This window comes from Hyperoodon ampullatus (assembly GCF_949752795.1).
Source record: "Hyperoodon ampullatus genome assembly, chromosome: 18".
NCBI lineage: Eukaryota > Metazoa > Chordata > Mammalia > Artiodactyla > Ziphiidae > Hyperoodon > Hyperoodon ampullatus.
In genome coordinates, this window is record NC_136931.1 from 54,327,961 (window position 1) to 54,352,914 (window position 24,954).

At 50.5% G+C, this 24,954-nt stretch overlaps 1 protein-coding gene across 3 annotated transcripts in view; it reads right to left on the minus strand.

The window, feature by feature from the left end:
- Positions 1-24,129, minus strand: part of ZC3H4 (zinc finger CCCH-type containing 4) — a gene marked incomplete at its 5' end in the record, with an annotated part of 39,855 nt that extends 15,726 nt beyond the window's left edge. Inside the window, 8 exons of one of the 3 annotated variants that reach the window (XM_079723375.1) lie at positions 1,211-1,318; positions 1,869-2,008; positions 2,113-2,209; positions 2,897-3,051; positions 4,417-4,639; positions 7,093-7,203; positions 7,491-7,710; positions 23,964-24,129. In XM_079723375.1, coding sequence (XP_079579501.1) covers positions 1,211-1,318; positions 1,869-2,008; positions 2,113-2,209; positions 2,897-3,051; positions 4,417-4,639; positions 7,093-7,203; positions 7,491-7,710; positions 23,964-24,124 — 1,215 coding nt within the window. Of the gene's footprint in view, positions 1-1,210; positions 1,319-1,868; positions 2,009-2,112; positions 2,210-2,896; positions 3,052-4,416; positions 4,640-7,092; positions 7,204-7,490; positions 7,711-22,489; positions 22,548-23,963 lie in introns of those variants that run through there. The other 2 variants (XM_079723376.1, XM_079723377.1) reach the window with 2 other exon arrangements.
- Between the last annotated feature and the right edge of the window lie 825 nt (positions 24,130-24,954).

Below are 24,954 nucleotides of genomic sequence, written 5' to 3' on the forward strand. Positions count from 1 at the left end.
AACAGAACCCCAAACTCCCCAGGGAAGACAATACTGCCCTGATTTTTTTAAAAAATCCCTTCACACAGTTTTCTTCCTCCTAGCCCTTGGATGTGATGCCTGGAGGCACAGCAGCCATTAAGCAACCATGAGGACAAAAGCCACATGCTTAAAGATGCCAGAATAAAAAGTAGGAAGGAATTTGGGTCCTCCATGGTGCCACTGACAACTGTACCAGTCCTGTAATGCCCCCGCGCCCCCGCCCCAGACTTTTTTTTTTTGGCCACACCACGCGGCATGCAGGATCTTAGTTCACCAACCAGGGATCAAATCCATGCCAGCCGCAGTGGAAGTGCAGAGTCCTAATCACTGGACCACCAGGGAATTCCCAAACTATTCTGAGAGACAAACGTCTATGTGTTTAAGCCAGTGGAGTTGAGTTTTCTGCTATTTGTAGTCAAATTGTACAATCCAAACAAAACAACATCCAAGTAAACTGAAAAGAGAAACTGTTCTATACCCGTTCACCCATTCTCTTAGGAATAGCTACTCTTTTTTGTTTATATATATTTCAAGTTTCTAAAAATAATATGAATTGCAACTATAATAAGGACTATTTTACACACAAACACACCTTTGTTTGAAACACAATAATATTTTTTCCTAAGACAGGTACACAGGTGCAGTACTCCCTGGGTACTTGCTTGCCAATATCTGCCTGCTGCCTGTATACCTGAATAAAAAGCTGCCTGGTTGAACTAACACTGGATTATACTTGTTTCCTTCAGAACTTTCAGGTCATTGGCCCATCTTCTGGCATTATACTCTGCTGTGAAGGTCAAGGCTGACCTCATTGACCACCTTTTCTGTCTGGATGCCTTAATGATTCCCTCTCCGACACTGAAGTTCAGTAACTCACCCAGGATATGTTACATCTTTGCACGAGCATCAATTCTAACAAAACGTGTGAGGCCATATGGATTGGGTGAAAATTCTGGCCAAAAAAAATCCTCCCAAACCAAAAAAACCCAGATGTGTCACCAATCTTGTCCTGGCTCTTCAGTCACTCTGAGGAGTGAACTAAGTCGTCCAGGCCTTCCAGGCATCTCTCAGACAATCACTCCAAGCCCACCAGAACAGTGCCCCCAGTGAGTGTGGCCTCCAGAACATTCCCAGAGGCCCATGTGTCCCTGCTCTGGGCACCCTGGTACTACTGGAACTGGCCCCTTACCCATGTGCACCGCCCTTCCACGAAGTATTTGCAGATGACTTTGCCTTTCTTGTCAGACTGCTGGTGGGGCTTGTCATGGTCACCCCTCCGGTAGCTTCCACCGCCGTCCTGTTAGGAACACAGAGTGTGACTATAAAGGGGAATGAAGAGGAAGGGTAGGGAGGGGCCTGTGCAGGCCAGGTGGAGACGGACTCTGAGGGAGGGAAAGGGAGACAGGCTGGCTGGCAGGGATGAGCACGCCCCCGTGTAACAGGAGTGCTGAACAGCAGCTTCCATCCAGCACCCAACTCTGTGGGGTATGAGCCCCGGAGCGTGGAGCGTGGGCAGCTGAGGATTCGCGCGCCACACACCTGTGCGGGAGCACATTCATTGCAAGAAGAGGCGGCACGAGCCTTCCTGGAAAACTCTCCAGGGCTAACTCAGGGACTCAGAGAACAGGTGACTGCAGGTGCTACAAAGATATGGTTTTAAAAACAGAGGGTCTCACCAGCAGCGCAACCCCCATGAGAGATAATTAGTGCTGACAGGCCCTACGGGGAATGGCTGATGGGAGCAGGGGGACAGGACCAGCCTCGGAGGATAACTCATTAAAGAAAAAAAAAATTTCAAGAAGGAGCCTTGAGTAAACACATCAGATGAGAACGAAGAGCCGACTTACGCCCATGTCGTCATCGTAGAAGTCCTCGTCGTCGTTCATTCCACCCTTATTCATCCCTCCTCGGCTGCCACCTCGACCGCGGCCCCGGCCCATCCCTTTCCCTCGACCTCGGGAACCCCGGCCACGGCCTCGACTTAGCCCTGCAGAAGAGAGAAATGGTGTTAACCTGAGGCCTCTCTCCAGGACCCGAGGCCAGCAGCTGCCAGAGGAGCCCCGCTGACTCGCCCCTCGTGGCCCCGCCCACCTCGTCCTCGGCCATCCTTGGACCGGCGGTACTGGTTCAGCTCCTTGGAATAGTCGTCATAGTCCTCATCTCCCATCGGCTCCTCACTTTCTCCGTACTGGAATTCCGGAGGGAAGAGAAGCAGGAAAGTGTCACTTGGCGAACAATGTCCTGAACCATATACTCCACCCCTTTCTGCCTTTTTGTACACTCGGGACAATGTCGAACTCAGAAGAGCAAGTGAGCAACCCAGTGACTCACACCTGTGCCCCCTCTTCACACGCCACAGCCTAAGCGGTGGCTGGTCCTAGTCCTTTTGCCCTCGCAGCCTTCACTCTTAGGACTCCCAGCCTACTGGGCAGCTCCCAAAGGACAGCTGTGCAGCTAGAACAAGGGGCAGCGTGGCAAGGTCTCGGGCAGGGACCGAACAGTGAGTGTGTAGTTCTCCTCACGTGCACACGCGTTTGTGTGTGTGTACGAGGTAACTACACAGGCACCCGACTGCGAAGGCATTAAGTGCTTCGAGAGTACCCTCGGGAACCCTGTCTTCAGGGATGGGAACTAAGGTGCTCGCTGAGAGAGCAGTGAGATGAAGATGTTCTTGACAGCTCACCCTTTGGTACTTTTTCTATTCTGAACCATAGGAAGGTTTTCTCTATTCCAAATAATAAATGAACATTTCTAAACACATAAACCTGCCATCTGATGTTTTCTTTCCACCTTAGTCTTACAGACTTGGTCTTGCAGCTCACCAGCCACCTGCCCCCACTCCCACCCCCCCACCCCAAGCTGGAGAAAGCCTTACTTCCATATCCTCTTCATAGAAGTCCTCTTCGTCCTCCGGGTGGTCTCCTCCCACGGAGCCTCTGCCTCTGCCTCGGCTGCCCCTGCCCATGCCTCGGCCTCGAGACCCTCCACGGCTTCCACGGCCTCGGTAGCCCCTGCCACGGCCTCGGTTGCCTGCATGGTGATTCAGACAGTGAGTGTCTGAGCAAGCAGGACCCACCAGCAGAAGAGAAGTTAACCCACTGACTACCCAAGGTCAATCATTTCCTCCTCCTCCTCCTGTTCTAAGAAGCCTTCCTGGCTGCTCTAGGCTGATTCATGGTCCCTGGGCCCCTGGACAGGGGTAGCTGAGCACCGTGGACACACGCCTGCTGTAGCACTCACTACACTACCCTGACTGAGGCGCTGTCCAACACAGAGGCACCAGTCACGTGTGGCTACTGAGTACCTGAAATGTGGCTGGCCAAACTAAGAAATACTGTGAGTATAAAGTGCACACTGAATTTCAAAGACTTAGTTAAAAAAGAGAGAAAGAGAGAATATAAAATATCACATGTCTATTTTGATTACACGTCGAAGTGAGATTTGGAATGTATTTATAAAATGTGTTGTTAAAATTAATTTCATGTTTCCCTTTTCTTTTTTTTTTTTTACATCTTTATTGGAGTATAATTGCTTTACAATCCTTTTACTTTTCTAATATGACCACTAGGAAATCTGTAATTGCATGGTGGCTTGCATTGTATTTCTATTGGACAGGCTAGTCCAGAATCTCCCCAAAGAGCAGGGCCTATCTAGGGAGGGGTCTAAGAAAGACCGCCAAAAGAAAGAATGACTAGCCACTCAAACAACAAGCTGGGCCTCAAGCAGGGCTAAGAACTGCTGGGCTGGAAACTTCTGGAAGCACTCTGGGGCTGGGAAATATCACTGGCAGGAGATGGTTCCAAGAGGCCGGGCTGGGTCGCTGGTGCTCTGCCCTCCCCCACCATCCTCCGAACTGCCACAGGTTCAAGGTTCAGAGGTGTGGCAGTCCCGTGGCTGCAGTCACACTTTGTCAGGTGATGGGAGATGGGAGGCTGGGGGAGGAGGCGCCAGCTGTCAGTTACCATCCCCAGGGGTGCGAGCTGTTCCTTCTATATCTCTTCACAGCTGACCAGGAAGTGAATTTAAAAAACAACCCTTCAGGGACTTCCCTGGTGGTCCAGTGGTTAGGACTCGGCGCGGGGTGTGGCCAAAAAAAAAAACAAACCACCACCACCACCTTGAGCCGTAGCAGTCTTCTCCTTGCCTCACGCCAGTCTGGCTGTATCCCAACCACGGCTTTAGCACTGGACCCTCTTCTCACGTGGCAGAACTCCGGTCCCCTGTGCTTGGGATGGAGCTCCCTGCCTGTCTCCTTCTATGCTTATCTCAGCCCTGCATGACTGCTCATCTCTTCTCCCAGTCTTGACGCTCCATGAGCACGTGGCCCACGAGGTCTGTCTGGCTCTGCACTGAGCGCCCAACCCCCAGCCCTGGAGGAGCAGCTGCGGGGCTCACCTCGGCCCCGGCTGCCGCCCTCCTTGGCCCGCCGGTACTGGTTCAGCTCTTTGGTGAAGTCGTCGTAGTCGTCCTTGCCCATGTCCTCCTCCTCATCACCCTCGTACTCCCCGTACTGCTCGTTCTCATAGTCTTCGTACATGCCGTAGCCCTTGCTGTCCATCTTGGAGTAGGCCTTCTTGGGCAGGGGCGTGGTGTGCGACGGGGGATACTGCTGGTGGGACTGATGGGGAGAGGACAGTGAGCTGGCCCTGGGGCCTCGGATTCAGACCAAGATCCCCACTATTCCCTGAACTGGCACAGCTGTCTGGGTGTCTCTGCTGTCCCTGGGGTGAGACACTAGCCCCCAGCCACCTGAATGAGATCTGGGCTGTTCGCCCAGATGTTTCTGTTCTTCAGAAAGAGCCACAGCTTTAAAGACAATTGAGACACACAGGCCCCATGACCCCTGAATTACTGGAGAGGGAAAAGAAGGGTGTATTTCCCAGGGAGATAGAACAATCTCATTTGGGGAGGAGGCCTGATAGGCAAGAGGGGTGCTCCTCAGTCAAAATTTTCCCGGGGCCTTAGAATTCAATTAATGACTATTTGGCAACCAAACTAGAAAACCATTTAAAATGATGCTTTCCAAAGTGTGCTAGTTCCAAGAGATACTGGATGAAGTTTAAAAATACACATACATGCACAAATGGAAGACACCAAGATGTCCTTCAATTGGTAAATGGATAAACAAACTGGTACATTCAAACAAGGGAGTATTCAACAATTAAAAGAAGTAAGAAAGACATGGAGGGACTGTAAACGAATATTGTTAAGTGAAAGAAGACAATCCGGAAAAGCTACATATGAGTCCAATTAAATGACATTCTGGAACAGGCAAAACTACAGAGACAGTAAAAAGACTGGTGGTTGGGAGGGGCTTGGGGGGAGGGACTGATGAGTAGGTAAAGAAAAGAGGACTTCTATGGAATTGAAACTATTTTATATGATAGTGTATGGTGCGTATATAACAAGATGCATTTGTCAAAACCCAAAGAACTGTAAAACACGAAGGGGGACCCTAATGTAAACTATGGACTCTAATCAAATACGTACCAACGCTGGCTGAACAATTACAACAAACGTGCCACACTAATGCAAGACATTAAAAACTGGGGAACTGGGTGGGGTGGGGTGGGTAGGGAACTGGACTACCTGCTCCATTTTCTCCAAACCTAAAACTGCTCTAAAAACAACAGGGTCGGGCTTCCCTGGTGGCGCAGTGGTTGAGAGTCCGCCTGCCGATGCAGGGGACACGGGTTCGTGCCCCAGTCCAGGAGGATCCCACATGCCACGGAGCGGCTGGGCCCGTGGGCCGTGGTCGCTGGGCCTGCGCGTCCGGAGCCTGTGCTCCGCGACGGGAGAGGCCACAGCGGTGGGAGGCCCGCGTACCGCAAAAAACAAAAAAACAAACAAACAAAAAAAAAAACAGGGTCCTGCTGCATAGCACAGGGAACTATATTCAATATCCTGTGACAAACCACAATGGAAAAGAATATGAAGAAAGAATATGTGTACATATAACTGAGTCACCTTGCTATACAGAAGAAGTTAACACAACACTGTAAATCAACTATATTCAATAAAATTAAAAAAATAAAACTACTCTAAAGATAAAGTCTATTCATTTAAAAAAATCCACACTCATTATAAAAAAAAAGAAAACATAAAACATGGAGATGTACACAACTACTTTAGCAGATCCTTTTTTTTTTGGCTGCAATGGGTTTTCGTTGTGGTGCACAGGCTTAGTTGCCCCACGGCACATGGGATCTTAGTTCCCCGACCAGGGATCGAACCCGTGTCCCCTGCATTGGAGGGTGGATTCTTAACCACTGGACCACGAGGGAAGTCCCACTTTAGCAGATCTTAAAATGCCTCAACCCCTAGGTTCCCAATCAAAGCTGGTGGTGTTCTCTCCATTCCCGGCTGCCCTCAGGTTTAAAGTCTGAATCTACATTAGTAGATCAATGTCAACTCTTATTCCTTACAAAAAATTATGTTATGATGGATGATGCTGAGTTACAGGATACCTTTAAGAACTACTAACTTTAAAAATACTTTTTATCAAAATTTGAAAATCTATGTTGATTTACTTCTTACTGGTTTTACCTGAGGAAAATAAAACAATATACAAACCGGACAAAAAATTTAAATTTATGCTTAAGCTCAGTGGTATATAACTTCTGACCCCACAACATCCGAGATGATTTACTCCCATAACCGTTTCATTCTCTTGCCAACTTTCCACAAAAGGACACTGCTGAACAGTGGAAAAGTCAGCTCTCACAGGGACAAATCATCATCCTTCTTGGGGACAGGGGATATGACGAGCCCTGCCAAGGCCACGGGAAAAGGTGGCATAGAGAAGTATGGCAATCAGTATGAGCCCAGTATGACTGGGCTCAACCCCAGCTCCTGTACTTCAGAGCCGTGCAACCTGGCTGAAGTTCTCGAAGTCTCAGTGTCCTCACCTATAAAGCGGGGATAAAAACAATACCTAATCTTGCAGAATTAAAATCAGTGTAAAGTGCCACGTATGAATGCCCAGCACACAGCCAGTGTTCAGGAAACATGGGCGTTTCCATTACCCCCGGCTCCGAGCCCCATGGGGGTCCCTGACCGGCAGTCACTCACCGGCGCGTAGGGGGGGCTGTACTCTCTGTACTTGCGGTGCCCCTTCTCGCTGGGGCTGAAATCCGAGTCATCTGAGAAGTCAGAGAAGTCATCGCTGGAAGAAGCGTGGCGCTGCAAGGACAGGGGCAGAGGATTAGAGCTTCTGCGGAGGGCTGGCCACCTGCACAGCCACTGCTGGAATGTGCCGGAAGGGCTCCATGCGAAACGCCTCACCTAGGGGCATCTAGCAGCAATGGAGCATGAGCTACCAACTCTTTTAGAAAAGGTCTTTATCCAATTTGGGGAAAGGAAAAACAGCCCGATTAAGAGTACCCTCTGGCCTGACAAGATGAGCTCGGCCCCTGGGGCCCTCAGCTGGGCCCAGCGCCAGGAGGCCCAGCACATCCGCCAGGACCTACTTTGTGCTTGGATTTCCTCCTCTTCTTGGATCTCCTCTTCTCCTTCTCCCGCTCTTTCTTGCGTTTCCGCTTCAGCCTCCGGTGAGACTTCTCCTCATCTGAGTCGCTGTGGTGCTTCTCCCCCTTCTCCTTCCGGCTCCTCTCGGGGCCTCCGGAGGCGTCCTGGGTCTCCTCCGCCCCGTCATCCTCCAGTTCGCCTTCTTCCAACTCACCATCCTCCCTACGAACCAACCCCAAAGCCGACGTGAGCACGGGGTTTGAGGGGAGAGCCACGGGGGCTGTGGGCTGGCCCAGGGCGACGGGAACACGGGGCCCAGCGCTGAGGGCGAGAGGCCGGGGGAGACGGGGCAGACCCCAAAGGGCTGCATCGGCTCTGTCTGTCCCGGCGGGGGGCGGGGGGGGGGGTGTCCGTGGATGCCAGAGGTGCTGCCACGAGCGAACAGGCTCCGGTCCCTGGGTTTCGAGGCCTGACCGCTCCACCAGCTCCACGGCTCTGGGCCAGAGGTGGGGAGCTGAGCAGGTGGACAGAGGGGAAGGGTCCCAGGCCCCTCCTGACGCGCCCACATGAGGGCTCACCCCCACCTGCTGCTGGCCTCCTTGCTTCCCACCTGACTTGCCTCACCTCCGGGTATCCCTTCTGGCTCCCTGTCCTACGACTTCCTGACTCTGCCAAATCTCCCACATGTCACCCCAATTCTCCCTTACTTTACAAAATAAAAGCACTCTCCACATGTGACAGATGCTGCTGACAGGACGTTCTGAACATCAAAATATGTACAGGGTGGGGGGTGGGGTGGGGGGGATAAATGGGTTAAGAAAGGAGCAGCTGGAAAAATAATCCAGTTTTTGAGCCAAACCCACAGACACAGTTCTCACAAGTGCAGGAGTTGCTTTAAAAAAATAAACAAATGTAAAAAAATGTCAAAAGCTCCTCAAGTTCCTCATGCATGACGATGCCTTCCTTCTCCATTAACTAAGACCCACAAAGAGAATGAGAAGATAAAGAGTAATATAATGAACCCAGGACCTAAAAGGCTAACCACAGAGAGAACTAATCTAGGCCACAAAGGCCTCGGCCGTTCAGATGGGAGCCGGTCAGCGTGGGAACAAGCTCACCAGGCGAGCCCAGCCCCTGGAGCCCTGAAGGTTCTCACAGGCTCTGTGGAGAAACAACTGCCGACCTCTGAGGATCCTCCACGGCCCTCTCCCTCGCACTGCTCCCTTTGTGCGCCTCCACCTGCTCCCCACCAACAAGGGGGTCCTTCCATTAACTCTCACTCCCAATTCAGAGGGGTCAGGGCAGCTTCAAACCCAAATGGTACAGCCCCACGGTTACCCTGGCAGAGGTCAAGGGCAGCTCTCAAACACAGAATGCAGGACCAAAAACTCCTCCCGACGTTTCAAAGGAAACAGTACAGAGAGGTGACCGATGGGTGCCTCGTGCTGTTCCCCTGGAACCGCCAGGCTGTCGTGGGCCAGCCCAGAGGGAAGACACCGAGTCAACTGCGGCGGAGGCAGGAGGCGGCATTCCTGACAAGTGAGGCATCTTCTGGCTTGGGTGCGGCCCACACCAGGAGCCGCTCTCCTGGGAGCAAAGCTCTCATGGGGTGAGGCAACTCTGCCAGAATGGCCTTGTCCGCAGTAAAAGCGCCACCTAACTGGGGAAACTGGTTTTGGCAAGCTCACCAAGCTGAGGGGGAAACTGTTACTAATGGGCAGGGCAAACTTGCTGCTGCCCACGCCTGGGCCTTTTCATACCGAGGGAGCACGCTGAATAGACTGTTCCCTGCTGGGAACACTGGAGAAATACAGGGACAGACAGACTAGACAGACACTATGGAACCAGGGAAGGCCCAGCAACAGACCGGAGAGGAAGGGGTTGGGGTCTATGAAGAAAAGCTAAACAAAAGCATCACTCTCCACACTTTAGTCCAGAAAGGAAAAAGCTGAAAGTACCCAGAATCCCAGGGCAGGGATGAAGGGAACCCAGGAAGACAGAAACTGCCTGGGGGGCCAGAAGCCCGGATGAGAAGAAAGCCCAAGATCGCAAAGGGCAAAAGACCCTCCTGGAACCAGAAGAGGCGTGTCAGAGTGGAAGGGACAGCAGGGCACCATCAACAACCTCATTTTCAAACAGGAGGAACTTAAAGGGATAGCAGGTGAAAGGATCTGTCGAGGTCAGATAGACGGGGGGACACGAAAAAGCCAGAAACTGACTCTAAGCTCGCCATTCTTCCTCAATTGCTGAGGACGGAAAGGGAAGGGGGAGCCCACTCATCGACCGCCTACTTGATGCCACAAACATTTCTGAGCATATTCTCTGTGCCGGGCCCTTGAGCACCTCCTGTTCTGCGTTGTCCTTGTAGGAAAAGATACAGATTACAAGAAACCCAGGCCACAGGGCAGTGTCTGTGCTACAGGGTTGCGACAGCTGAGCCAGAGAGGCTGGCACCCGCAGACACTCCTCCACCTCTACGTTCACGGGCAAGGATGCCGTGGCACGGCCAGCGAAGGCCTTGCCCAGGGTCAGCTGAGGCCTCCATTCCTGTCCTGCTGCTACACATCACTGCTCACACTCGCGGGAAGGGGGAACAAAAGACCATCCAAGCAACTCCAAGAGCTTCAACCATCCTCAAGAATGGCTCCAGAAAAATGCCTTTTCATTCCAAAGGCAGGGAGGTACAGCATCCAAAACCACCCTTCAAAGACTTTTAGCCAAAGAGGAATTCTCTGCATTATCTATATTAACAGCCCCAGGCAGATGTGGGTTCAGTGAGAATCTACAACTTTTTACAAACTGGGTAGCGAATACTTGAAACTTTGTTCCCCTGGAGTTGGGAGCAGCTGCAAAATAAATAGCATCAAAAAATCCCTGGTAGGGGTTTCCCTGGTGGCACAGTGGTTGAGAGTCCGCCTGCCGATGCAGGGGACGCGGGTTCGTGCCCCGGTCTGGGAAGATCCCAAATGCCGCGGAGCGGCTGGGCCCGTGAGCCATGGCCGCTGAGCCTGCGCATCCGGAGCCTGTGCTCCGCAACGGGAGAGGCCACGACAGTGAGAGGCCTGCGTACTGCAAAAAAAAAAAAAAAAAAAAAAAAAAAATCCCTGGTGATTTCTGAAGGGGAATGGGATATTAGAGGGGACACGGGGATGGTGACACTTGACTGCCCACTGCGCATTCTCACCACCATCTGGCCCACCATGCTCTCCAACTCTTCTGAGCCCTGGGCCCACCTGAGGGGGTTCCCCTTGATAACCCTGGAGATTCCAAGCTAAACATCCTGCATGAATACAGGGCCTATTTTCTCCAGACTCTGTTTACCAGAAGAAAGAAAAGAAAGAAAGAAAATCAAGCCAACTGGGATAGACGCAGGAATCCTGTGGGCCACTGACACAACTGCACAAAGGCTGCCTCCATAAAATAGCAACCGGGGTTAAGTGGTGCCACTGAACAGACTGCCAGCAAAATCCATGTCAGAGTGGGATTAAATACCGAGGGAGCATGCTGAATAGACTGTGACATGATCCCCCAAGAAAAGTGGGGGAAGCCCCACTGTGCTAATCATTTCAATCTAGACGTGCCAAACCTTCTTTTTTTTTTTGCGGTACGCAGGCCTCTCACTGTCGTGGCCTCTCCCGTTGCGGAGCACAGGCTCCGGACGCGCAGGCTCAGCGGCCATGGCTCACGGGCCCAGCCGCTCCGCGGCATGCGGGATCCTCCCGGACCGGGGCACGAACCTGTGTCCCCTGCATCGGCAGGTGGACTCTCAACCACTGCGCCACCAGGGAAGCCCTGCCAAACCTTCTCGAGACAAGCATGTAGGAGAAACCCTGAAGCATCGGCCTGGGCAGAAACCACTTAATTCCCAGAGCCTGGACTGGCAACATGCTGGGATGGCTGCACCAGGGCTGGCCCGCCAGAGCCACCAGGAACTAGAAACCAACCATGCTGGGCGACCAACTTGGAATGGATGCCCGGGGGGAAACAGGAAAAGGCCAATGCCTTGCTGAGGCTCAGCTCTGCCTGTGCCTCCTGGACTAAGCATCCAGGGCATTTAAGTTTCCACTTGCAGAGCTGGTGATGGCCAACTCCTCCTTCTGGGTCAAAGAAAAGATCAGGGTGCCCATTCTAAGGAATGCCTACAGGCCAACTCCACAGGGCACAGAAGTGTGTCAGGTTCATCACATACTATGGGCTTGGCAAAAACAGTACTGGAAAGAAACCTCATGCTTCAAAGGAGGCTGGGCCCACCCACCAGTCTACAGATCTGGCAGGGCATCCTGCTTCCTTTTGCAGACCAAGTAACTCAACCAGCTCTGCGTCTTCCCTAGCACATGCTCTTGGTACGGAACCTGAGCCTCGGTTTTCTCATCTGCAGAATGGGATAAGTGTAGTACCTACCTCAAGGGGTTGTGAAAGTTAAACAAGATAACGTGGATAAAACCCTTGACATGGGGGGCAGACACAAAGTAAGTACCAGACAAATAACAGCTATTGGTATTAAGAACCAGCTAGCATGAGCACACCTCCACATGGATAATCCTAAACTAGCTGCAGTGCTTACTGGGAAGCATTTTTTTCTATGGAGAAGCTACAGCCAACTCCCCTCGGGGACCACTGCTAACTGCTGGCCAACAAGTCCCCACTTTTCTTGGCCCGTCTGTGCCACCGTCCTCTGCCAATAAATCCTGCCGACGAAACTGACAAATCGACACCTCCCCTTCCTCAGCTCTCATCTAGGTGGTATGAGAAAGTAACCAAGTGGCTGACCAGGAGGAAAAGGCACAGCGAGAGCTGAGCCCCGGGAAAAAGGGAGAAAGGTCCCTTACAAAAATGAAGTTTGGCAACACGGAAATCCTCTAGAGGAGAGTTGGATGGAAGCTGAAAGGGGCCTGGGTTTATGGATCTACCTGATTTACAAAAGAAAAAAGAGAGAGAAAGAGGAGAGACAGGCAAGAAACAAAAAAGATGAAAACCCATGGGAGCAGTGGTTGTTACCTGAAGATCATGAAGCCCCCGACAAGAGGCGGCTAGGTTAATGTGAAGGTCAGGGTTATGAGCATTAACTGCCCAAACTCTCAACAAATTGCCTGAGTAGGCTCTGAATGACCCATTAATTAGGGACAAGATTACAAAAATTACAAGGAGGCTCCGCCTCTTCAAATGTTAAACAACAGTCCTAAATGCAGAAGTCCAGGATCCCCAAATCCAACCCTGCAGGACAGTCACTTGCTAGCAGTGAAGGTACGGAGCCTTTCCTTTACAAAACTGGCTCAGGGCTCATGCCTGAGGAAGGCCCCTGAGACCTTCCCTCGATTTAGGCTGTGGTGAAGCAGCCACGGGAGGAACCTCACTGAGGGATTTTTCAGAGGCAGGAAATTCTTGAAATAAACCTCTGGGTCTTGCACATGTTTTTCAGTGTCCTTACTACCCAGGTTCACCAACCACAGATCAAGAGCAAAGAAGCACTGTGTCTCCCTCCCACTCAACATTCTCAGGTGTGGTCCTAACTGGCTCAGTGACATCACAGCATTTCCATGGCAACATGCCCACATCACAGACACCAGCAAGCACAAACGAACCACAGGAGAAGCCCAAGCCGCAGCCCAAACCCCTCACTTCAATGGAAGCAAGACAGCTTGTCCAGTGCCAGGACCCTGACATGAACACACCTACTGCCAGAAGTCAACGTGGGGGACATTGGAGAAATCTGAACCCGGACTGGGTATTTGAGATACGAAGTAATTATTGTTAATTTTGTTAGGCATGATTATGGTTTTGTGGTTATGTTAAAAAAAATTAAGTTAAAGGTTCATACTGAAGAATGTATGGATAAAATGAGATGAGGTCTGGGATGTGCTTCAAAATACTCAAGGGGGGGCTTCCCTGGTGGCGCAGTGGTTGAGAATCTGCCTGCCAATGCAGGGGACACGGGTTCGAGCCCTGGTCTGGGAAGATCCTACATGCCGCGGAGCAACTAAGCCTGTGCGCCACAGGTACTGAGCCTGCGCGTCTGGAGCCTGTGCTCCGCAACAAGAGAGGCCGCGACAGTGAGAGGCCCGCGCACCGCGATGAAGAGTGGCCCCCACTCGCCCCAACTAGAGAAAGCCCTCGCACAGAAACGAAGACCCAACACAGCAAAAATAAATAAATAAATAAATAAAGTTATATTTAAAAATAATAAATAAATAAATAAATAAAATACTCAAGAGGGATTGGGGGAGGTAGTGAGATGAACCAAAATTCGCAAAATGTGTATAACTTTTGAAACTGGTGATGGGTATAAGGCAATCTATGATACTATTTTCTCTTCTCTTAAATACGTTAGAAAATTTCCCTAAGAAAAAGTTAAAAAATAAGAAAGATGCCCTGGGTGGGGACAACCTCTCAGTAAAGTGAAGAGAGCTCATCAAGATCCTCAAGAAGTTAATTTCCCTAACAAAGAGCTGGAGTTCAAGGTGGGGGCCTCCACCAGCCCTCACATCTCTGCTGTGGTTTCCTCAACTACAAAACCTTCCTGGGCACCCCAGGGTCTTATAAAATCCAAGAGCCATAGGAAATATTCACTACTAACATCCTATAGCAGCAATTTCCATGCCAGGCACCACACTGCTGTGCTCTCCACTTCTGCACATCTGTCACTGAAATGCATTAACAAACGTATGCAGTAGCAATTCATTAGTATCCCCATTTTATAGACAAACTGAGGCTCAAAGATGGGAAGAAATATGCCCACAGGGTCACAGCAGGAAGAAGCAGAACTAGAACCAGAGTCCAGGACTTTCTGACTCCAGGTCCAGCTCTTAACCTCAACCCTTGAGACAATTAGAAATTATCCAAAAAAGAATAATTTACTAAACAGGCCAACAAACAAAACAATTCTCACCCTGAAATTTATACTTGAGTTGGAAAAAAATAAGACACAGGTACAGAAAACAGATTAAATGAAAACAGTACTGCAAAAAATGCCAAAGTAAGATACTAAGACACTGGGCAAGCTCCTTAAACACTCTGTGCCCTGTTTCAATTGTGAAGTGAAGGCAGTAAAGGAACCTCCAGGATGGATACATATCCTCCTAGAAAGAATTCCCTGAGACCATGTAAATCAAGTGTTTGGCACCAACCTGGCCCAGAATAACTGCTTAGGAGTAAAAACTATCAACATGCAAAGACACAAAGCCAATCCAGGCCATCCAACATCAAATGAATGGAATTGGGACATTCAAAAATATGACCAAAAGACATCTGGATAGTTTAGGGAACAAGAGGTGTCCAGAAGGGACTTCCTTGGTGGTGCAGTGGTTAAGAATCTGCCTGCCAATGCAGGGGACACAGGTTTGAGCCCTGGTCTGGGAAGATCCCACATGCCGCGGAGCAACTAAGCCCGTGTGTCACAACTACTGAGCCTGCGTTCTACAGCCCGCGAGCCACAACTACTGAGCCTGCGTGCCACAGCTACTGAAGCCCATGCACCTAGAGCCCATGCTCTGCAACGAGAAGCCACCGCAATGAGAAGCCTGTGCACCGCAACGAAGAGTAACCCCGCTCCCCACCACTAGAGAAAGCCCGCGCCCAGCAATGAAAACCCAACGCAGCCAAAATAAGTAAGTAAATAAATAAATAGTGTCTTAAAAAAAAAAAGAGGTGCCCACAAAGGTCCAAGGAATCCTAGCAAAAAAACAAATAGGACTTATCCCAAGAGGGACAGAAAGCAACATGAATCCAAGGGAAGAAAATTCCAAAGTCCTCTAACGCTAGAAGGATTGCTACACTCCCAAGTGTGTGGCATCCACACTGGGGTTTGTCCAAGCACACAAACCTCTTAGGCAGAACATTTCTGTAGAGTTTAAAACAAGCTGACCAAGAAAAACCCAGCTTGCTAGATGAATCTCTGAGTCAAAAGTGTCCTTTTCTTTGCTCAAATAGCTATTCTCCTACTCCCACTCACCCTGAAAACAGCTCGTGTTCTTGATAGAGGCATCTCTCTGATCCAAGTTTTTCCTGTCAGATGAACCTCTGAAATCTGCTTCGCAGCAACAAAGAATTTCCTAACCTCCTTCTCAGGCCAACCACACTTTGGATTGCTTAAAGCTGGCAAGATGCTGGTTCTCATCCAAAGAGAGACGATTTTTATTATTCCAGAAAGGAAAATCGAACCATGAAACTTGTGAACGAAGACTTCTTGTTTATAATTTTTTCAGGGGAATCAATTTGGTTCCATTCAGCCAAGACAAAGTATTAACATTTTCCTCTTAAAAGAGACCTGGCCTAGGAGGCAAAGATTTCTTGTTCATATATGCAATTATCTGTATACAATTATTTGTTAACTTCCAGTCAACGGTGGGCTCCTGGAGGGCGGAGAAGAAAGAGGCTGGCAGTCATCCCTGAGTTTCCAAGGGCCCAGCACAGGGCCAGGTATAGACTGGGTGGGTGCTTGGGATATGGCCTACACAAACAGGCATCAATCTCAGCCATCCACACCCTCTTTGTCAATTTCATCAACATAGACATTGGACCATTTCCCAGGCAGCAACCTGGATCACTTAAAACTCTAAATAGGTCACTGAGGGGTTGCCTTTGGTCACAAACTCATTCACCAAGGTGTTTATCGAGGGCTTCCTGATAGACCAGAGGATAAATGACAAGAGCCCTTATGTGACTGGTGCACCAACTGAGCAGATGAACGTGGCTGCCAGTCAGCCACCTCAGGGCTGCAGCCAGGGGCTGCCTCTGTCGCTGAAAGGCTGTGCTTCCGGGGACTGCTCTGGTGCCCCGTGCAATGGCAGGGCCTGGAATCCCAAGGAAACCTAAGCCCTGGTGTCTGTTAGGAAAATGAGGAGGGCAATAATCCAAGCCACCTGCAGTGGAGGTTTAGCCAACTGACACTCACGTCTGGGCCCAGCTCCCTTGGGTCGGGCCATAGAAGGGATGTGTTAGCTGCCATCCATTTCCTCACTGGGCTTCAAGAGGTCTCCGGTTCCTTCTAATGAATGAACATCCCTTCAATTTAAAGGTTCAAAAGCCTGGGTGTGGGCCTCTACATCCACTGGGAGGAGTGGAATACAGGGACAATGGAACCTCAACAAGTCATGGAGGGGCAGCAGTAGCACAGCCCCCCTCTCTCTGGGGACAACTTTAAAGTCCCCTCCCATTGCCCCCAACACCTCCACCACCACAACAAAGATAAACGACGGTGGCTGCTGTGTCCACCCCCCAGGCACTAGGCCCACAAGACCAGCGCAGAGGGCAGCAGAAAACACTTTAGGCCGTGCGGGCCACACAGTCTCTGTCCCACCCAGTCAACTCTGCTGTTTAGCGCAAAAGTAGCCGCAGACAAGATAAACGAATGTTCCAATAAAACTCAGCTTATAAACTTTCACAAAGCCACATTTAACCTCTGTGGTACTCTGCTTTTTCTACCCTCTTCCATTTGTTTTCCACATACAGGAGGCAAATCAATAAATGGACCTTCTATCCCACTAATGCCTGCATGCTGCAGATTGAGGGATATTGTGCCAGATCCAGGACGGCCTCTGGGTATAGACCTCAGGGCTGGGTACAGGCTGGCTGGGTTCTAACTGCCTCCACACCCAACAGCCCTGTGACCTTCAACAAGTGACTTCACCTCTGTTTCAGTTTCTCAGCAGTAGGACTAAGGTGAGCTAATGCACGAAAAGCACTCAGTCAGCCCCTGGGGCAGGTAACCTTTGACCTTCACATGACAATGCCCAAGAGGTACCGTCACACCTTTGGGAAGGCCAGGAGACTGACCTAGGAGATGAGTAACTCTTACAGCACATCCAGTCTGCCTGACACCCACCTCCACAGCCAGCTGCCACTCCCCACCGTCTCTCTACCAGAACTGGGCCTGCCTGGTGTGGAGGGAGCAGGCGGCATCCAGGCTCTATTAAGCTTTATGGCTCTGAAGTGTAGGGTTTTCAACAGGTACAAGGGATCCAGCCTGGAATTCAGCTAAGCTGCTGAGCCAAGGTTTCCCTAACGGCTCTTCCTGGGATCTAGCCACTTAGCTTACCCTTACAATTCATTTTCAAGGCATCTACTCTGCAGCTGGGTATCAGGAGCTGCAGTAGCAGCAACCATGCCTCACCGTGGCCAGAAGCGGCAGAAGGCAGGGCAGATACGGGAAGGTAACATGAGGCCTGGTAAAGGCAGTACCAACTTCTACCCAACTCTAAATGAAGTCCCGAGGAGAGAAGGGCTCCTTGAACACTCCGAAAACTGTTCCGCTCCAAGAAAAGCACGAGACAAGCCTGGCTGCTGAATGAACAAAACCTTAACTGACTCAGCCAAATCACCAAGGGGTGGGAGAATCTTGGAGCTGGGACAGACCGTGTTCATTTCTCTCGGACTCTGGTGAGGGTAAAGGACGGACTTAAGGGGACGTGACTGGTTAGCAGTGCATGAGGTGCTAGAGCCCTGGTTTCCCTGGTCTCAGGAGGCCTACCAAGGCTGTAGCCCTGACTCAGACTCTGATTGCAAAAGATGAGCAGGGGAAGGTAGCCAACATGAGCTCAAGAAAGCATGACTGTTGCAGCATCGTATAATAAGGACACTGAGCCAGCAAGAAATGCCTTAAGATGGCTTCCACTTAGTTGAAACCCCAATCAGCTCCTTGCAATTAAACTGCTGACCAGAAGCCTAAGAAATGAAAGATAAATTGACTTCCTTCAAAAACACAGATGTTATTCTTACCTCTGTTTATACACCAGACTGTAAATTCTATCTAGAGTTTTTCTCTAGTAGGGACAGCAGGAAGATAAAGAAACCAAGATTCTCTGAATGCCAGGCATTGTGTGGGTGTTCTGCATATGCCCATTTGACCGCAATGCCCCGAGAGGAGGGCATTATCCTTGGTGGCCACTGCACGCTGAACACAATCTCATCTGCCTCCACACCCACGCTGTTCCTTCATATCCTGTTGCCACCTCCAATGTTCAAAAGATGTCACCACTTGCCTTACAAATAGCGAGCTGAGTCACCAGTTCACACAGATGAAAAATAACAAAAATAAAAAAACAAGAAAGATCCTCTACCCAGAGCAATTTGGCCAACAGAAGCAAACTATGCTCTGAGCAAATAACCTATGTACTATTAAAAAAATTATTCCAAAAGCAGGATGCAACTACGTCTGCACCAACTAAGAGGCCATGTCTTCATCTTGGTCATCAACTGACTACGGGTCAGAAATGTATTTTTCTTTTTTTTGTGTGTGTGTTACGCAGGCCTCTCACCGTTGTGGCCTCTCCGGCTGCGGAGCACAGGCTCCAGACGCGCAGGCCCAGCAGCCATGGCTCACGGGCCCAGCCGCTCTGCGGCATGTGGGATCCTCCCGGACCGGGGCACGAACCCGTGTCCCCTGCATCTGCAGGCGGACTCTCAACCACTGCGCCACCAGGGAAGCCCCAGAAATGTATTTTAAGAACTGCCCTCATGGGCTTCCCTGGTTGCTCAGTGGTTAAGAATCCACCTGCCAATGCAGGGGACACGGGTTCAAGCCCTAGGCCGGTAAGATCTCACATGCCGCGGAGCAACTAAGCCCGTGGGCCACAACTACTGAGCCTGCGCTCTAGAGCCCGTGAGCCACAACTACTGAGCCTGCGTGCCACAACTACTGAAGCCCGCAGGCCTAGAGCCCATGCTCCGCAACAAGAGAAGCCACCGCAGTGAGAAGCCCATGTATCACAACGAAGAGTAGCCCCTGCTCACCGCAACTAAAGAAAGCCCACACGCAGCAACAAAGACCCAAGGCAGCCAAAAATAAATAAATTTTTTTAAAAATGTGAAGAACTGCTCTCATAACCTCATATTGTTACTAAGTCCAGGCAAAAAACTTTGCACAATGTCTTCAAGACTGCATCTTCATGAACTATCAAAAGCAAAAGAGGTCTGCAGCAAAGACACAGCCAATAATTTTGGAAAGCCAAATCCATGATACCAAACAATCTAAGTTTACCTTAACCTACTCAAATGAACTTTATGTGCCACCCAAACAGGCAGCCTTTCCACTCTTTCCACTGGGTTCTAACTCTGAAACCGATCTCAAACCATTTGACAGGATTCCCTCCACCAATAATGAGCAGACTGCTCCTATGGATCTTGGAATCAGCTTATTAAATACCAACTGCCGGAAATCTCAGAAACAATTCTTTTTTTTCTCCTATTATGTCAGTCGTTATGTTACCAAGGTACAGGTGAGCACCTTGCTCATTTAGAAATTCAGCCACTTCACTTCCTATTTGCTCTGAATTATTTTCTTCTAACCTCCTAAGCTGGGTCAGAACCAGTCACTGTGGTACTAGAAAATATCGTCTGCAGGGACCAAAATTAGGTTCTCTGGAATATGGTTTGACCTAAAGCTACCCACAGAGGCTTGGAAATAGTTTCATTAGAGATTTTCGCCACAGAGGTTATTTATCGTAACTGGATCTGGCCTACACAACAAGATGGTTCTAGGAACCTGATAACCACAGAAATGTAACAGAAGCGAACAACAAGTAAGGCAACCCTGAGACATCCATTTTTCGCACATCAGGGAAGGGAAAAGATCTAAGAGAAAGGAGCGGAGGTAGAGGCATTATTCAACAACAAATTACTGAACCAGCCCAATATGAAATTGTCTACGTTCAACTGGAGGGGAAATCACAAACTCAGAAGCAACCATTCGTCTCTAACTTGCCAGCCAACAGCTGGGAAAGCCTTCATTTCTACAGGTGCAAAACAATTTTCCCTTGGGATCAGCCTTCCTGGCTGAGGCAAAGCCATACTAGTGGTTTTCTAAAATAGCTAACTCTACTTTAAGAAAACTCCAGCTTGTTAAGAATCAAAATTGTAAACCTTCAGAGCAAATCGAAACCCTATCTGGGAGATAGTACAGATGATGAATTAGAAACCCTTTTGCGCAATCACATTTTTTTCTTTTGAAGAGCAAATTTGAGGGGAATAAAAAATATAAAGGGGTTATGACCAGAATAACTGTTTTCATGGTCACAAGTAATTTTGTTTCTACTGGGAGATTTTTATTTGCTTTGATTAAAGCTCTCCCCAGAGAACATAAAAATTTTAAAGATTACAAGTGTATAAGAGCTGCTGTTAAATCATGGATTCTGAGTGACACCCTTTTTTTTTTTTTTTTTTTGCAACATCCATTAATTTGAAATTTAACTAATACTGGTACATCAGTTTGAGGGGAAAAAGGTAGTACTGTGACATTTCAAAAACAAAGACTACTGAAATAGTTTGACATAATTACTGGGGCTTCTTGGATTTGATGGATGAGATTCCTTTGAGAAGGAAAAAACAATAAACCCTTGTGTTGATATGCCTGAGCGTTTTTAAGTGCTTGAGGAAATATTTTAACATTAATGACTGCTAAAATTTTCACTTATAAAAGAAATGCAATTTCCTTAACATTTCATTTTAAAAGTAAAGTTAAAAAAGCATCCTTCTACACTTAGCCCTTGTCACTTGGAAGGTTCATCTGTTAGCATCCAGTTTCTGCACTTGGCTCCTGGAGGAGAAATTTTACAAAGGATGGGAAACTTCAAATAAATGCAATTCATTTTCGGCTGACCCTGCGCACTGGATAGTGTGTTCAGTTTGTGCTTCAGACATTGTTTTGCAGGAATACTGGACTGTGTGGACACTTCCTCCCACAAATGATTTTACATACCTAAGATCATCACAGCAGTTAAGTTGTGAACATACCGAGAGGAAGAACAAAACAAGTGGCCCACTGAATTGCAGTTTACATGTTTCCTCATCTAAATGTCGGCGAATTTTTTTTCTCCTAAGAATGGAAAAAAGGAAACAGGATCTTGGGAGGGGAAGAGGGCTGTGTGTTAAAAAGTTTTCTCTAACAAAGTATGTCAGGGACCAAAAGTGGGCAAGAGGGAAAATGGAACTTCAACGTGTTTTGTCTTTTAACGGAAGAACTTATGCTTGTAAAACACATCAGAAGTAGTGTTTGGTTCTGCAAGTCATTTCTGTTGCTGTTTTTTCCTTGTACATGTAGGAGAGGGGGGACTGGGGGCCGGAGGAAGTGTTCTCTCCACCATGGCTGGGCGTGTAACACGTTTGCATCGACTTTTCACGGTCAGGCATGTGCTTTCGAACAAAGGAACAGTGGAGACGGGGAGAGGAAACTGAGGCTTGACACACTTTACAGATTTGGTGCTTAAACAGTACTTTACAAATGACTTGCTTAATTTAAACGTCCATCACCATAAGAGACATCGGAGTCAAATGAGAAAATTGGATCTACTTGAACCACAATCTTTTGGGGGCGGTTGGGGCAGAGGGGAGGGAGAACATTAACTTGCACGCAAGCATCATAAACCAAATTCAGTAACCTCGTCTCCTACAAATGGACTTGAAGTATCCACTTTCTTCAAAGATGAAGGCTGGAGACAAAGCAATGGACTGAAATGGCAAGAGGGATACCAAGGGCTTGAAAACATATGGGCCTTTTACAGAGGTTTTTGTCATGTTACAGTAATACACTTTCTTTTTTGAGAACACTGTGTACATCAAATTTTAAAAATTAAACATCAAAAAGGATGTGCAAGTCTAAAAGGGCTCAACAGGGTTAGAATCCTGATTTGAACATATAAATTCACGCTCTCAAGCATCACTTTGGTCTAAAGGCGAGGAGGAAGGCAGGCAGGAAAGGGACAAAAAGAGGGAGATAATTGAATTACTCAATAAAAGAGGCTACTTACCATCCCAACCCATTGTAAGACATACACTTCTGACATAAGAGAACTCCTTAGAGGTCGAATAAAGCGTGTAAGCACCTTTGAGTAATGCACCTGCCCCCAAGAGGGGGCCCGGAAGCCCAACGTGGGCTTAGCGAACAGACCTTTGCTAATCTGTTTATTTCCTTGAACTGGAGTCAGGCTGCGATGGGCTGCGATTCCCAGGACGATACATTTAATTAGAACAAAACAGAACAAAACAAAAAAAATATTTTGTAAAAGCTCACCAAACTGCTGCACTTGTGTCTCTGAATGTGGGTGGCATTTCTTTTAAAAGGCAAAGTATGGTCTGTGAAGGAGAAAGGGAAAAGGGAAGGTGGGAGTGGGGAGAAGGGGCCGTGGTGCCTGGCATGGGAAGCCCTAGCTAAGACCCCTGTCTAAGGGAGGGTCCTCTGCGACTCCCCAGCCCCGGGCTGCGACGGGGCAGCCATCTGTCCAGCGCCTTCTCTTCCCCTCCCCACCCCCACTCCCTCCAAGACTCACTTTCCTGCCGGCTGAAACCCTTCTACGATTTCCAAATCCACTCTCTAGCCACCTCTTCCCCTGCCCCACCAAAAGAGTGGGCGAACCCTGCACCCCAACCTTTTGCTGGCGCAGGGTAAATGGGGCCCCAACCTCTCGCTGAAACGCGCCGGGCTGGCCCCTTTATCACCCTCCAGAGAAGGGCATGGGGCGAGCCCATTTCGCACTTAATAAAGGGGAGGGGGGAGCTGCCTTTCACCCCTTGCCAAAGCACAAGGAAACCTCGTTTTTTTCTCCCGGAAGGGATGGCGCCCCATTTTAGCCCGAAAAAGGAGGGAACCCCACGAGAAAGAGGGGACCAACTTCCTCTCCAAGGCAGGGAAACCAAACCTCACCAGCTTCCCCCACGACCCCCGCCAATAAACGCATCACCTACCTACGAAAATCAGGAGGACCCCTCCCTTTAAGGAAAGCATGGGGAAGGGTCTTCTCCCCCAAAAAGAGGCAGGGGCTTACAAAGGGGCGAGAGATCCTCCCAATTTTGCCCCCTAGAGAATAACAGGGAAACACCTCCCGCCAAAAAAAAAGTGCAAGAAGCCCCCACCGAAAGGACCCCCCGTAAGGATGGAGAAAGAAATTAACGAACCCCCACTTCCTGCCTCCTACAAAAGCTAGGGTACCTCTCCAAGTAGGGCAGGGCACACCTCCCCCAGGAGAAAGGATACTGCCGGGTTCTGGGAGCCCCCCCCCGACTCCAAACCCCTAAGAGCGGGGCTGTTGCTCGAGATCCCCCCGAAAAGGGTCCGGGGGCCCCTCCCCCATTCCCTTCCCCGAAGCCAGGCGACGGGCAGGCGGGCCCGTGGCTGCCAGCTCCGGGAGCAGGGGCAGCCAGGACCCCGGTGGGCCTCCGAAGCCCCCCCGCCCCCGGCGCCCCCTCCCCAGGGCGGGCGCGGGGGGTCCGGGGGGCGCCTCCTCACCTTCCCCTCAGCATGGCGCCCAAAAAAGACAGAGCGAGAGCGAGGGAGAGCGGGCGAGCGCCGCGAGGGGGGGGAAACGCATGAGGCCGGGAGAGAAAGCAAGTGAGAAAGAGCGAGCGAGCGAGAGACACCCACCGACCCCGCCCTTCCTCCTCCTCCTCCTCCTCCTCCGCGGCCCGGCCCAACATGGCGGCCGCCCCCCTTCCTCCTCCTCCTCAACCTCCCCCCGGGGACGCCGCCCCGGCCGGGCCGGGGGCCTGACCTGTCGTCAGGGAGCGGGAGGCGGTGGTGGAGGAGGTGCGGGGTGGCCAGGCAGGCGTCGGGGGAACACGGAGGAGGCGAAGGCGTTGATGGCGGTGGCGGCGATGGCGGCGGCAGCGACTCTGATGGCGGCGGCGGGGGGGTCCCGGGCGCGGCCTCCATAGTTCCTTTTGGGGGGGAGGGGATGTTAATGCACGAAAAAGGACTGCTTGGGCGTGGCGGGAGGGGCACACTTCAGCTCTGAGGGCTCCTGATAGGAATGGGTATATATTTTTTCAGTTTCGGAATCACCTCTGCGCCGACCTCCGCGTAGGCCGCGCGGCCTAGGCCTCAGCGGGCCGCTCGCCGCCTGCTTTCTCCGCAGCCCACCCCTGGGGTCACTCGCTCAGAGGCGCGGGACCCTCATCGGGGCGAGAGCACCCACACACACACACCGCTGCGGGCCCGGGGGTGGGAGACCCGGGGGACACGGACACTGGTGGGTGGTTCGGTGTAATTAGCGCGGGCCGCGCGCAATGGAGCAAGCGAGGGGGAAAGGGAAAAGAGGAGAGCGAGCGAGGACGATTAAAAAAAAAAAAAAAGGAATTTAGGAAAAGGAAACGGGCCGCAGAGACAGGCCGACGTCTGTCTGTCTGCCCGCCCTTGGTGCCCCGGCTTCCCGGCCCCTGCCGCAGTCAGAAATTCACACAAAATGGCGGCTCGGGCCCGGACGTGCCAAGAGGCTGAGGCGGGAGGAAGCGCGAGGTGGGAGGGGGAACTGGGAGGTAGAGGCGGCGTCACGTGGAGGAGAGAAGCACAAACTGCTCTCCCGAAGGGCCGCGGAAAGAGCCGAAGGGAGAGAGTGAGGCCGAGGCAAGGCGGAAAAAGCCGGAAGGAGCTGAGCTGAAGATCGCGAAGGGCGGAAAGGGCCGAAGTTGTTAACGGGGGTGGGGCTAGAGAAAAATGGGAGGCCCCGGGGAGCCGGAAATAGCCGAAGCGAATCGGGACTGGGA